The following is a 15,723-nucleotide window of genomic DNA, read 5'->3' as shown; positions in this document are numbered from 1 at the left end:
ATGACGTGTCAAGGTATGGTTGGGTATACATCCAAATGAGTGGTAAATGGTGACAATTTTTGGGCTCTTTGTCCTCGATGATACTGAATCTGTTGAAGGCGACTGTAGAGCAAAGTACAGCATAGTCATTCTTTATACATTTGCACCTTCCACATTACACATTCTGTCTTGCATCTAAAATCATCATGGCCTTCATAGCAAATGGTTTATCACAGACGTATGATGCCTGAGGATTACTGATCTTTTCTTTCAGTGTAGCAGCAGTACTACATAAAATGTACACTAGTCGTCTGATTTGATTGCACCATGTCCCAAATGTGATCTAATTTCTGTACCATGTACCTCGATATAATGTGGTTCGGATCCCACAATAAACTGTAGGTCCGGTTGCTAGGTGACCAATTGGTTCCTAGCCACATGAAAATATTTAATCCTTCGGGGCAGCCCTAGGAGAGCTGCTAATCAGCTCAGTGGTCTGGTGAAAGTAAGATGTACTTAACTAGTACCATGTACCATGCTGTACATGGACTGAAGAACTGCTATGGAGGATTTCTTTTCGAAACCTCCTTTGCTGCTGCAACTGAATTTGATGTGATTGATCTTTTTTCATGTAAATCTACATCTTTACCTGATTGAATAATTTCACTATAAATGCATGCACCAAAGGAATCCACATCAAGTTGTTTTAAACATTTAAAAGGGAGACTGTATCAGACAACCTTATTGTAACTGTTGTTGTTTCTGTGTAGGTAACTTCATTGGCCATAGAGCATATCACAGGTTCTGAGAAGGCCACAGGATATAACATTTCTTGGTGTATTACGTTATTTACTTGCTTAACTTAATTAATGTGCGCTCTTTCTTAATAGTATAGATTTCCTAGGCATAACTGGTGATACCTTTGCTCCTAAACAACAAAACTACAGGCTCTTAGCTTCGAAATAAGCTTTTCACCATTTGAAGTGTTACTATTTTGATTGAATCTCTCATTCAGTTATATTGTCCATTACTTTTCTGAATTTTGATATATGATCTTCCTTACACATACAAACACCACACAAAATTCTACTTGTGGAGGGTCTGGGTTCTTTATCTTTTGCCATTTTGACTCTGCATCCATAATCTGAGATTTTTCATGCATTTGCATAACAGTAGTATGTACACCATCACAACAACATTAAAAGATGTTATTATCACTTAGTTCAGCTCTCCTGCTCTGGCACAATCTGTCATTTCGTCTGTGGCTATCTATTATCCCGGGGGCTTATTGCACAGTGTTTGAGATACTAAGCCTAATGTTTACCTAACACCTACCGCTATTCAGTGTCCATGGCAGTATCAGTCTCTGGAGTGGCCTGCCAGTGAGTGACTTGCACTCTTTATGTTTGTTTCTCTGTTAAAAGAGTTTGTCTTCTTCTAAATCAGCGTTTCTCAACCTGGACGCTTGCACCCACCGGGGGTGCTGTGAAGCAATAGCAAAAATCACATTGATACGTATGACTGATCACCTAGAATGCATATTTGAATTTTGTTTTTCTTGGCTTTTCTTATTTCTTCTATGAGTAACAAAGGCATTTTGTTTTTGTTAGACATAAAAAAATAAAATCTAATGATCAAGTAGAACCCACAATTCACTTTCTTTTATCCTATAATAATATATTTTTTAGGGGTGCTGTACTGGTCTGACCTAAATTATATTTACTCGGCTAATGAGTCACTCTTGCCATAGGACTGCTATACTTCTATTATTATTATTATTATTATTATTATTATTATTATTATTATTATTATTATTATTATTATTATTATTATTAAGCAGAAAATGAACCATCTTCATGTGGAATAGGCCTACATGGACCATTGACTTGAAATTCTAGCTTCCAAAGAATATGGTGTTGGTTTGAAAGACATTGTAGGAGACAATGGGAAATACTGAAAGAAGGGGTCAGTAATTAATAAACAATGATAAATTAACTAATGAATAAATAGATAGATAAAAAGTTAACAACTCATTAAAAGTACAAAAGGAGAATTGTTTGGCGGTACTGAATCACCACTTGAATTTTTGAGGCTCTAATTGCATATCCTCAGGAATATTTTTTCACAGTCCAAAGTTGTGGTGCTGCTTTTCAGCAAATCTGGTCGCTCTCAGTAGGAACAGACCATCAGGGATCAATGGCGATAGAGAAAGTTCTGTTGAAATACAATTTACGAAAAATTGACAAACTAAGGACAATCCGTCGATGGTCGAAGTCATAACTGCTGCCTACCATTGAGGAAATCTTGAAGTAATCCTAAAACATATTCACCCACTCCAAGATTCTAATAGTTGAAAAAAGTACCTCATGATTTACTAAATCTAAAGGTATACTTTTAAAATGCAAATGGCATGCCAAATTTAAAAGTGTCGCAGGTACCTAACTGCTTCCTACATGCATATTGACTATTAGCATACAATCCTTTGGATTCCTTTAGAAACTTGACAGGTAGAAACTTTGCAGCATGCAAGCCATTGCGTCATTTTATAGGAAGAGACAGATCTTCTTGCCCACTATTGTATAAGCAGTCATTTATAAACACCTTCTCAAATTCTAACCTATCCCTTTTAAACCTGATTTTAGTTATAGCAACAATCTTTGTGACCATCGTTTTGGGCAGCTTTATGGTGGCCCAGGAGCCTAAAATTCTTATGCTGGGGGCACTGAACAACCCTATGAACTGTAAAGTAAGTCTAATAAAAATAAATTAATAACAAATGACCGCAAGATGCGAAAAAGTGACTTTTTATGGTTTATAGCCGTTTCACCAAGCACTGACAGCCATTTTAACAAAAATAATGTTGTGACACATTCCACCAGCTTTCATGCTTATATCATTAACTGAACGACTCTGTCCAAAATCACATTTATCTGTTTTACTAATACTTTCATCCTGGGATGTTTAACTTAGAGAGAGAGAGAGTTACAAGGATTAGGATGTCTCAAAGACTTGTTAGTCCATCCGAGGAAACATCGTGTGTTCATTTATCTCTAGGAGCAGGTTTTACTGTTCATTCACAGTGTCCTAATAATTTTGTCTAACTTTCTTTTAAACTCTTCCACACTTGCTGTTTACAACTTGTGGTGGCAGTTTATTCCACGTGTCTTCCACGTGTCACATATCTTTTATGTAAAGAAGTTCCCACATTGAGATGTGTTCATATGGGATGTGTTGTATCTTTTCAGTGCTAGTTTCCATCCATTATATCATGTCTACTTTTGTTATGCTTTTCAGTATTTCAAATGTTTTCATTAGAGATATCCTCGCTAAGTTAATAGCTAATCGCTGTTTTCAATTGTTTTCAGGTCCTTATACCCCCAGACAAAGTTGAAAACATTTTCTACAACAGAAATTCATGCCAACTCACACTCAGGTTTCCCAGCCAGTTCAATGTCAAGGAAAGGTCTCTCCTCCTCTCAAGCGCAATCATTTTGGTGGGTATATGCAATCTCACGGATTCTTCCTTAAAAAATTAAGCTAATATACTTGCCGACACAGAAATCTATCAATTATCCAGATTATTATAGAGTCAAGGCCTTGTCGGATAAGAGTGAAATCTGGATAACTGCAAGCAAAGAACTCTGCGGGTGTTCAATGGCCACTCCATATCCTTCTTCACCTTACCAGTCAATGCTACTTAACCGTTAATACTAAATATACTTTTGAACAACAATCATCACACTTTAAACTGAAGACTTGTTGGAAAAAGCAATCAACTACCTTCTCTTATACACAGCACTCATAAATAAGAAAATAAAATCCTTTTTACCCTCATACGCAACACAGTTCAGCAGGCTGCATAAACAATGTTTCATTTTCCCGAATACTGTAAATTACATCCTATACAAAAGTGTAAACTAGTTTTTTCTGTTTTTTACACAACATGCATTGCGATAGGTTACACAACATTTTTTCTCTATTTTCCCCAAACATTGTAAAATACATGACATGAAAAAACCTGCGACTATAATAGTACTTTTCCTCTGTCATCTAACTGCATGTGCTGTCCATGGTGCTTATGATGATCAGATACTTTTAAAACTTGTAAGAGTTAAAAGTCCTCCTCCTCCACTCCCTACCCCTCCACTAACTCGACTATGCTATCAAGACCGGCATCTTCTTCTCATGACTCCTGGGAGACATTAAATAGTGAAGCAGACGCAAGAAGCGTAGAGGTGCCTAGAAGGTCGAGGTCAATAAAGGCACCAAAAGTACCTATAGCAGGAGTTAATTGAGACAAGAGCTATGATTGTGAAATGATCTTTATTAATGAATACATCATTATTTATATGAATTGCTGGCCAATCAGTGGCCAAGAAGCTAATGGACCAACAGAGTACAATCATTAAATATTAGCCTTCTATAACTTCTATACAGACGAAAATCAAGTGTGCTCGCCTTTGGCGCCACTTGATGCGTTGCTATGAGTAGAGTTGTGAGAATTATGGAAGTTGACGACGTCTTGTCGCTTGCAGCGTGAGAAGCGTAACCTGTTACCTGGGAGTGGTGGCCTGGTACATACTCACTTGTGGTTCCAAGCTGAAGGACTGAGTTACCAAATGAGTGAATGGTGACGGGTTGGGTGCTTGGCAGTTTGGGATTTGAGGGAGCTGTTGAGGATACTTTGACAATATGAACAATGATTCTGGTTCGAAAAGACAGTCCTTTGGTACTCTTGCAATTGTGCAGATGTGTCCAGACCCTGGGTCCATGTTGGTGTTTTCCAATACCTTAATAAACGTATCGATGTGTAGAAGGCCATGCGCATATGCTTGGATAGGGCACTCGTTCTGAAACCGCCTTGCCTTCAGGTGCTTCCACATCACCACCAGAAATTGCAGCAGCTATCTTGCTGTTGGAGAGAAGTTGGTAACCAAAGTTGCCACCATCGTTATCCAGCCACTCCCGTAAGTCATCAGTGGGAATGCTGTCACCTCCAGTAGCGAATTGAGTGATTCATTGATGTATGGTTACTAAAGCTGGTATCACTCATCTATGTTATTGACGCCGCAGCAAGTTGGGCACGGAAGTTGTCGACTTCAAATCCATGGAAGTCCGGCATGCAATCCTCTCCATTCAAAATAAGATTCTAAGCATGATTGAGGGTCTGTAAGGCGGTGTCCCTCCAAGCATCTGCGAAGTTGTAGATAGCAGACTTCAGAGGATACTTTATAAGGTTCCACAGTGTCCATTTCCCAAGTGTACCCAAGCCTTGCTCCTCCTTGTCCTACCATAATACCATCACCTCTTCCAGGAAATTCCTCCGGTATAGAAATTTTTTTGCAACAATAACCCTTTAGTACATTGGCTGAATGAGTGCAGCTCTATTATGAGGCAATTACCTGACCCAAATACAATCTTTGTCACCAACCAACTGGGCTTTGATACTCAGGTGCATTGTCTATGAGAACCTAGCCTTCATCCAATGTCTAGCAATGCCAAAGTTGTGTCTGATGATGAACAGCCTTATGATCTTGGTGGTGAACCGAGTATTTGCTGAATGACATCAAATCACTGGGAACATATTCATCAACCTACACAGGATAAATGGTTACTTTGCATGTTCAGCTACCACTGGTTTGCAATGATGCCCACCAGCAGCACCTGCACATAATAAAACAGAAACGCATTGTCTGGAAAGTTTATGACAGAGTAAATTAATTTCCTTCTCATCAGCGAAGGTGTTAGTGGGTAAGGAGCGATAGAATAAACTAGTTTTGTCAGCATTGTAGATTGGCCCTAGAATAATGTCCTCAATTATCATCAAATCTTGCAAAGTCTGGCAAATTCCTCTATTCTTTCTTCAAAAGCATCCAAAACTTTGCCTTAAGTCTCCTTGTTAGATCTCACATATCGAAATTTGAATTAAAACAGCCAATCTGTAGACTCCTTGAAGTCTACAGCCTTATGCAAGCTTATGAACTTTGTAACTGCAGCCTTCAACTCAGCGCTGCATATGTTCATGCCAGCAGCCATTTACTGTCGAAACCACTCAAGGCCGATTTTTCAGTGGCCTCATAATGGGTATTTGCTATGATCTCCCGGGCCTGGCTCCTGGCAATCTTCTTCCTTCCTGAATTTTGTCGCGTATTTCTTCAGTTTGTCCTGGGAAGTCTTGATATCGTTCAAGGTTGACCGAACAATGCCATGCTCCTCCATGATACGGACCTAGACCAACCTGCCTCCATTCTCTTAGTGATTTTTAGTTTCTGTTGAAGGGTCAACACCAGCAGGACCTGCAATGCATCAGGCACTGCAATGAGAGTTATGTCCTCAGGGTATATCATGCAAAAGCAATGGGTACACACAACAGTTCTAACAAGCATCTGATCACGCACGAATGTACAAAGTTGGAAAACAGTCTTTATTACCAAGTGCATTGACAATTTCCGAATGCAGCCAATTAGCTTAAATTATGTTTATATACATATGCCATTAAATATAAAAAAAATCACAATGACGTATACGTTTCCCCAAATAGCGAGGAAGACTTTCAAAAAGCAGCGCTTGTCCTACCCCACACCTTCTACCATATGATTTAACTAATGACATAACTGTATCAGCCAATAAAAAGCGAAAAACAAAGTCACTTCTCATGATGTTTACAGCAATGTCATGTTTTTTAAGCCAACAAGAGTATCTCTATTTAGCTCTCTCATTTTGTGAGCATGTTCATGTAAGTGTTTCTTATCGCAGTATTATGCGTTGCTTTTATTTCGTGGTTTGCTTGATTTTCTGTACAGTAATTTATTAGAAGTTTAGTTGACTTTAAGTATGATTATCTCACATATCGTAACAGTATACAAGGGAATATTATTGTTGATATTTCATCCTTGATTGAGAATATTTATATGAATTTGTAGATGTTGGCAGTAGGTTCTACTATTCATATCTAGTCTTGATGCCACCAACCAAAGAGACGGTGTGTATGTGTTTATAATGTATGTGCACACTCCAGGGGATAGATCCTATCTCTTCAGGATCATAAATTTGATTGTTTTTTCAAAATCCCTGATGTGGAAGTTATGACAAAACGCATAGAATCGACAAATGAGGAAATACTGTAAAAATAAAGAGTATAGAATAAAAGTAAAAGAGAATGAAGTGTATTATAAGCACATACACACTAGAGGTATGAAATACATTTGTCTCTTTTGGGTTTTATATTTTATTGATTTTTTCATCTTTTGTGCCATGAAAATAAGATTGAGAATAGCCTAAAATAGAATAAAAAAAAAGGAAAGGTGTGAGTTTGCTATAGACTTCAATTAATGCAATAGCCGCGAGTCGAGTCTCTCTCTCTCTCTCTCTCTCCTTCTCGTCTCTCTCTCTCTCTCTTTATATTATATATATATATATATATATATATGTATAATATATCTATATATATATATATATATATATATGTACTGTATCTCTTCTTTACCTTTGCATTGTGTTTGATGTATTTCATTACAAGTTACAGTACACTACTGTACATATCCTGTAATAAAATGTGGAAAAAGCATAAAAATAAAAAAATAAGAAAAAAATAACAAGCTCCAATGAAGTCAGATGCCTGCCTATCCCTCTCCACCCATGCCACACTGCATTATCACCCCCCTCCTACTCAGAGAAGCTCCATCCCTGCCTCATTTATCTCCCAAAACAACCCTTTCTGTGGGCGAGTCTTTCTCTAAACAGCCTTACCGCTCCTCCTCTCCTATGATACCAAACCATCTGACCCCCTCCCCACAAATGGGAACACCTCTAGAGGGCCCCCACACCTCCAAAACTTTTATCACTCTCTTCACGATTTCAAGTAGTGTTAACATTTCCAACTATTGTATAGCATTTTTTTTTATTTTGTTAAAATTTACATATATCATATATCTTTGGTCCAGAGTCCGGATAATTTTGAGCGTCGGATAATCAAGAGTCAGATATTCGAGAGCTTATTTGCTGTATTTCTATAGATATGAAATTCATTTAGAAATAAATTCGTATCTTTATCAGCCTCTTGTCTAACGCTATTGTACAGATAAATTTCTAGGCAACAGACATGCTTTTAGTGGATATTTGAGTGGACAAATAAATATGTAAATGAAGCTAAAAAGCAAAATAATTTAAGATAAAATGTTAACTTTTTATATGGAGTGTTTATCTATCAATAACTCTTCATGCTATGAAACCCTTAGTTCAGTGACTCTGAGCAATGGCCATCAAATTTAATAGCTCTTGATTTCTCTCTGAACATTTATGATCCAATAAGTTTCATTGTACCAATGATTAAGTAGATCTTTTATATGGTGATATTTATGAAATAGTAACTCTTCCTACCATGATTTTCATGATTCAGCAATTCTCTGTATCATGATACTTATCATCTAATTATTCTCCTCATATCATGATTACTAATTATCTAATCATTTGCTCTACCATGATACGTATGATTCAGTAACACTTTCTACCATGTTATGATTCAGTGCCTCTTCCTCCCATGATACTTTCAATTTAGCAACTCTTCCTACCATAGACATCAGGATTCAGTACCTCTTCCTACGTTGATATTTTAAATTCAGTAGCACTTTCTACAATTATTTACCTTGCTGCTATGATACTAATGGCTTAGCAATTCTTCCTACCATGACACTTTCGATTCAGTAGCTCTCCCTACCATGATAATTACGATTCAGTAACTCTTTCTACCATAATACTTATGACTCAATGGTGTCTACTATGATACATATAACTCTGTAATTCCTTATGCCATGATATTCATGATTCAATGACTCTTCCTACCATGATCCTTATGATTGACGAACTCTCCCTGTTATGATTAAGTAAATTTCCCTACCATGAAATGTAAGATTTTGTAACTCTCCCTACAATGACGCTTACAATCTAGTATCTCATCCTACATGACACTTGTTATTCATACCATGATACATATGATTCAGTAACTCTTTCTACCAAGATGCTTTTAATTCAGTAATTCTTTCTACGGTGCAATTTACGATTCACTATGTCTTCTTTCCATCATACTAATGACTGAGTAACCCTTTCTACCATTATACTTACAATTCAGTAACACTGTCTACCATGATACTTATGATTTATTAACTGCTTACTTCATGACGGCATGATTGAGTAACTCTTCCTACCACGATACTTATGACCAAGTAACTCTTTCTACCATGATACTTACAATTCAGTAACTACTTCTACCATGTTATGATCAAGTAAATCTTTCTACCATGATACTTACGATTTAGTAACCTTTTTTATTATGATGCTTATGATTCAGTAACTCGATCTACCACGATACGATTCAGTAACCCCATCTGCCATAATATTTATGATTAAGTATCTCTTTCTGCCTTAGAACTTATGATTCAATAACTATATCTACCATGAAGCATATAATTCAGAATCTCTTTCTACCATGATACTTACAATTGACTATCCCTAGCTATTATATACTTATGATTTAGTAATTCTTTTAACTTACAGTTCAGTAACTTTCTACCATGGGACTTATGACTGAGTTACTCTTTATACCATGATATTTAAGATTTGGTTAGTAACTATGGCTACCATGAAACGATTCAGTTATTCATTCTACCATGATACTTAATTTCAGTAACTCTTTCTACTATGCTACTTACGATCTTACTATTCAGTAACTCTTTCTGCCATGATACTCATGATAAGGTTATTCTTTTTACCATGATGCATACGATCCAGTAACCCTTTCTACCGTGATGTTTAAGAGTCATGCCACTTTCAATTAGGTACCTCTTTCTGCCATGATACTTATGTTTAAGTAACAGTTTCTACCTTGATTTTTACCATTCAGTAACTATTCCTACCTTGATACTTATCATTCAAGAACTCTTTTTACCATGCTGCTTAAGATTCAGTAACTCTTCCCACCATAATAGCACTTAAGATTCACTCGTTCTTCCCACAACAATACTTATAATTCAGCAAGTCTTCTTACCATGATGGAATGATTCAGTTACTTGAGATTAACGGATTCATTTACTTTTTAGTGATATGATCAGGTTTCTAAAACACTTTCTTCCACTGATCTTCTGGTCTTATACTTCCTCTTATAATGTCTGATGAATCAATAACTCGTCCTATAACGATGACCTAGTAACTGCATATGTATGACAGTTAGCTTTATGATTTGAGGCAATGTTTCTTCTTGATATGGGGTTCAGCATTTAATTCAATTTGATATCATTCAATTAAACGATTAATTTGAACAACATTTCTTTTTCAGTTATGGCACATCGATGAAGCTCAAGAAATGTTCAGGAACAGAAGAGGAGACTCGTTTTACACAAATGGAAGCTGGGCAGGGGGAGGAGGTGGAGGAGGAGGAGAATGGGTATCAACAGGAGGTTTTTGGGGAATAGGAGGAGGATGGGGATATAGTGGAGGAGGATTTGTTGGAGGAGGAGGATATGTTGGAGGATTTGATGGAGGAGGAGGATATGTTGGAGGAGGAGGATTTGATGGAGGAGGAGGAGGAGGAGGAGGATGTGATGGAGGAGGAGGAGGAGGAGGAGGAGGATGAGGAGGTGTGATGGAGGAGAGGAGGGAGGAGGAGGGAAGGAGGATGTGATTGGAGGAGGGGGATTGTGGATGGAGGAGAGAGGAGGAGGGGAAAGGGAGGGAAGCGGGGAGGAGGAGGAGGAGGAGGAGGCGGAGGAGGTGGGATGGGAAGGAGGAGGAGGAGGAGGAGGAGGAGGGGAGGAGGAGAAGGATGTGATGGAGGAGGAGGGATGTGATGGAGGAAGAGGAGGAGGAGGAGGAGGAGGAGGATGTGATGGAGGTGGGGGAAGAAATTCGTAGACACATAATGCGAAATTAACTGCCAAGTCTGGATTCATTTTCCCTACTAATACATCCACTAATAAATATTGCGATAAAGTTCACTATAACTAATTAATGGATCAGTAAGAAACTGAAGGCCAGCAGCAGAGGATGGCCCAAGGGATATCAGAAGAGGAAATATGGAAATAATGGCAAACGCATAAGCACGAGAAAGAATAGAATGGACAGAATTGATTAGGAGCACAAAAAAACATCGCAGGCGAAAACCAGACTTGGTCAGATGCTCAAAGATATTATCCAGAACGATCATGAGAGAGCAATTCAAAGGTAACTCTTGAAATCAAACTTGTGTGTGTGTGTTTTTGTATCCTGATCAAGATTTGCTTACGACTAGTTGGTTGATTCTTAGATACATATTTGAAAGTAACTAGATCTTTCGAACATTTGCATTATATTTTGTCTCTATTAGTATAATGCATTCGATTCTGTATTTGAACCTGTAAATGATAGTTTGCTAATATTTGGTCATTTCAATGCAACAGGTGAATTATGCTTTGCCATAATCCAATTATCTCTTATTCTGTTTCATTTGCCAAACACCCAGAATCGAGAAAAGGACACCTTTAATGTTGTAGTCGAGGGAGAAAGTATATTATTCATAAAAATGATAGAAAAATAATGGTTGTTTTGATTTGTGGAGAAGAGCGACATTTTAGGTGTGACACTTGAAGTTATATATAAAAGAAAGGCGTATACTTGCCTATGAATAAAATTATCAATGCCTCTGTGAGTTCTGCCTTAAAAATTGCAAAATATGATTGCAAAGGAAATTATGCGCGCAATTTTAATGAAGTAAACGTCCTTTGAAAGTAAGTAACAGTTCGAACCTGTGAAAGGATCTAGCTCCTATAAAATTATATTAAACTTTTCGTGATATGAATGAATGAACTTTCTGTAATGGGTAAGATTGGTTTATATGTAATTCTGATTACCTGTAGGGTTCCTTAGGCACCCAGTTTTATTAAGATGAATATCATTGCAAGATATTTAGGAGGTAAATAAACATACGCTGAATACATGAATGATGATAATTATGATGAAAAGGTTTTATCCGATGAAAGTGTTTCCATTTTTCTAATGTTTTAGACAGACTACGTCTAGACGTTTTATTGGACGATAGGAAACTGTATTCTTTTGGATCTGCTGCAATAAATTTGTGTAAACTTTATGGGTCCAGCGTTTGTCTCTTCTGATTAATGAGAACCTAAAGTGTAGCTTTAGGTAACGTTAAGAGAATCAAGAGGTTGATCAACACTGGTTAATATTTTGATAAGAAATCTTGATAACCTATAAGGATTTGGTAAGTAGTTAATAAATTCACCAATCACGCATAGAGAAAACTGAGTAGTTACCATATCCCCAGGAAATCTAAGGAGTATAGCCTGGAGAAAAATGGGTCATAGTGAGGCCCAGAAAGCTTATGTAGATCATATATCGTTGTATAAAAGTGAAAATTTTTCAAGTATTACTCATGCAGCTCTAGGAACCTCAGGAATTGACTTTTTTGTCAAAAATAATGATAATCAAAGTAAAAAACACTTTGGAGGTCAGGAAAACGTCGGTAATCGGAATCACCATGGTAATGACGATTTACCTACTTACGAAAACTCAGTAATCGGATTCTTCGAAGCTAATAATGATTTCCTGCCTACAATAACCCAGTAATCATATTCATCAAAGGGAATAACGATTTACCTGCTTGCAAAAACCCAGTAATCAGAATCTCTGTAAGTAAAAACGATTTGTCTGCTTGCATAATCAACTAATCAAAATCTTTACAGGTAACAAAGATTTGCCCGTTGCAAAAACCCAGTAAACAGAATCTCCAAAGGTAATACCGATTTACCTGCTTGCAAAAGCTAAGTAATCAGAATCTCTAAAGGATAACAAATTTTTGCCTGCTTGTAAAAACCAAAAATCAGAATAATCAAAGATAAGAACGATTTACCCGCTTGCAAAAGCCCAGTAACTAGAATCTTCAAAGGCAATAACGATTTATCTGCTTGCAAAAACCCAGTAATCAGAATCTTCATAGGTAATAACGATTTACGTTCTTGCTAAAACCCAGTAATCAGAATCTCTAAAGGTAATCATGATTTACCTGTTTGCAAAAACCCAGTAATAAGAATCTCCAAAGGTAATAACGATTTACCTGCTTATAAAAAACAGTAATTAGAATCTCCAAAGGTATCAACGATTTACCTGCTTACAAATAACAGCAATTAGAATCTCCAAAGGTAATAACGATTTACCTGTTTGCAAAAACCCAGTAATCAGAATCTCCAAAGGTAATAACGATTTACCTGTTTGCAAAAACCCAGTAATCAGAATCTCCAAAAGTAATAACGATTTACCTGCTTACAAAAACAGTAATTAGAATCTTTAAAGGTAATAATGATTTACCTGCTTACAAAAAACAGTAATGAGAATCTCCAAAGGTAATAACGATTTACCTGCTTACAAAAAACAGTAATTAGAATCTCCAAAGGTAATAACGATTTACCTGCTTATAGAAAAACAGTAATTAGAATCTCCAAAGTTAATAACGGTTTACTTGCTTACAAAAAACAGTAATCAGAATCTCCAAAGGTAATAACGATTTACCTGCTTACAAAAAACAGTAATTAGAATCTCCAAAGGTAATAACGATTTACCTGCTTACAAAAAACAGTAATTAGAATCTCCAAAGTTAATAACGATTTACCTGTTTGGAAAAACCCAGTAATCAGAATCTTCAAAGGTAATAATGATTTACTTTTTTGCAAAACCCAGTAATCAGAATCTCCAAAGGTAATAAGATTTACCTGCTTACAAAAAACAGTAATTAGAATCTTCAAAGGTAATAACGATCTGCCTGCTTGCAAAAACCTAGTGATCAAAATCTCATAGGTGAAAACGATTTGTAAAAACTCAGAAATAAGAGTTGCCAAAAGTAATAACGATTTTCCGCAACAAGTAACGAGTATTGCAAAGGGTCGTATCAATTTACAGGCTTAGGACAATCTGTAATGAGAGTTTCCAAAAGTTAACAACAATTCCCCGGTTTAGAAACAAAATAGATTCTCCACTGTAAAGGTAATAATAAATTCTTGAATTATAAATAACCCTTGAGAGGAGAGAAGGCAAAAATGACTTGCAGGTTTATAATAACCAATAACTAAAGTCTTCACGAGGTAATAACAACTTACTGGCTCAGAAACAGCCAACCAGTAATGCGTATTCATATTATGTCGGCATATAAAAATCAGTAATCAAAGTCGCTTTAAACAACGAATTGGGAGAATCTCCAAAAGGAAATAACTAACTACGGCCCTAACAAATGCGAACCCAATGATCTACCACTGAACCTTGACCGTACACACATACCTACTTTCATGAATTGTGGTTATTCTGTACTTTATACACATTCACAGAATAATTATGCATCATGCTTTACATTCGCTATGTCATACCTGGAACCTTGCGAGAACACAATGAACTACCCAAGACAGGCATCTCAAATCAATATCGAATTGCATGTACCTCAGAGCCGTTAGTCCATCGTCTGATGCCGTTCCACAATGAGCTACACTGACTGAGTTACTTCTGTCACTATTTAATGTAAGTTTTTACTTTGGAGTTGTCATCGAATATCCTTTCACTATTTTGGTATTTACTCTTGCTATAATGCTGGGCAATGATTCTGTCCATTTTTTTCAATATAGTTTTGTAGCTAGACTTTTCACTTGCGGATTACGTAGTGCACTTTGTTTAAGCATAGTAGTGTCCATGTGTACAATTATTCACGAGATTGCATATACTGTGTAACTAATGATACCGAGCGCTTGTGTTATTGTTAATATCATCTGCATGAATGTGGAGGTACTACATTAACCTAAGGAGATTATACGAAAGGGATCACACTTAAAATCAACACACCTCCCTTGCCACACAGGAAGAAGAAGGAAAAGAAGAAGAAGAAGTAGAAACAATGCCCAGAAAAGCCATCACAAACCAACCGCGGAAATATCCCGCCAGGCGTTCCAACGTAATTCCTCAAGAGAGAAGGGTAGGTCCAACTCCTTCCTTTTTATTCCTGACTGCTCCTAAGAGCACGAGAGCCTCTAAAGGAATAAGCTCAAGTTTATCCAAAGACAATTCTGTGTGTTTTTTTTTTTCTTTTCTATAGAGAAGTGTTGTATAATTTCTCTCTCCGTTTCATAGAAGAAAAACATCCAAAGGCACCGTTATCAGAATGCTGACCTTGGAGTGCATCATAAATATATTTATTTTATACATACATACATATATATATATATATATATATATATATATATATATATATATATATATATATATATATACCAGCTGATGTACCCGACGTTGCTCGGGATAGAAAGGGGCATGCTGTCCGTGATGACAACCCCTACAGGGCGGATTATGCAATCACTTTCAGAATAAGTAATCACTTGAGATCCTGTCAAGCCAAAGAAGTTGAGAAAAATCCAATGAGTTTGCTGTCAACTCCAAAAGTTTTGAAAGATGAGGGCTTATGAAAAAAGAGGGGTTAAGATCCCCTTAGAAATGGCCCTCGAATTTCGGATTTCGACTAAAACTTTCCTGGGGAGAAAAGGAGTCTATGGTAGTAATTTGGTGCCCTTAGCTTCCATAGTCTGGGCGTGCATAGCGAACAGACAGGCAGAAATTGCCCTTTACATATAAAAATTTGTACTGAAGGAAGTGTGTTTTAAATACTTATAGAAACATAAATTTGCAGAGTGTACCTGGGAAGATGTATGGAAGTATTTCAATGGACAA

At 36.8% G+C, this 15,723-nt stretch overlaps 1 protein-coding gene and 1 long non-coding RNA gene across 3 annotated transcripts in view; both read left to right on the top strand.

Moving 5' to 3' along the window:
* Window positions 1-10,606, top strand: LOC135218726 (uncharacterized). Its single transcript, XM_064255175.1, has 3 exons — window positions 1-13; window positions 2,622-2,725; window positions 10,310-10,606. Exons 1-3 carry the CDS (start codon window positions 1-3, stop codon window positions 10,604-10,606), a joined length of 414 nt encoding a protein of 137 aa, XP_064111245.1.
* Window positions 10,607-14,448: 3,842 nt separating this feature from the next.
* LOC135220113 (uncharacterized) overlaps window positions 14,449-15,723 on the top strand; it is a 25,168-nt gene continuing 23,893 nt past the window's right edge. For both annotated transcript variants that reach the window (XR_010315573.1, XR_010315572.1), the window contains exons 1-2: window positions 14,449-14,526; window positions 14,861-14,974. This is a non-coding gene — a long non-coding RNA (uncharacterized LOC135220113). The remainder of the gene's footprint in view (window positions 14,527-14,860; window positions 14,975-15,723) is intronic.

The sequence above is a fragment of the Macrobrachium nipponense genome, chromosome 1 (genome assembly GCF_015104395.2).
Source record: "Macrobrachium nipponense isolate FS-2020 chromosome 1, ASM1510439v2, whole genome shotgun sequence".
NCBI classification, from domain to species: Eukaryota; Metazoa; Arthropoda; class Malacostraca; order Decapoda; family Palaemonidae; genus Macrobrachium; species Macrobrachium nipponense.
Note: the sequence above shows the minus strand (reverse complement) of the source record. Positions and strands in the feature narration are given on the sequence as shown.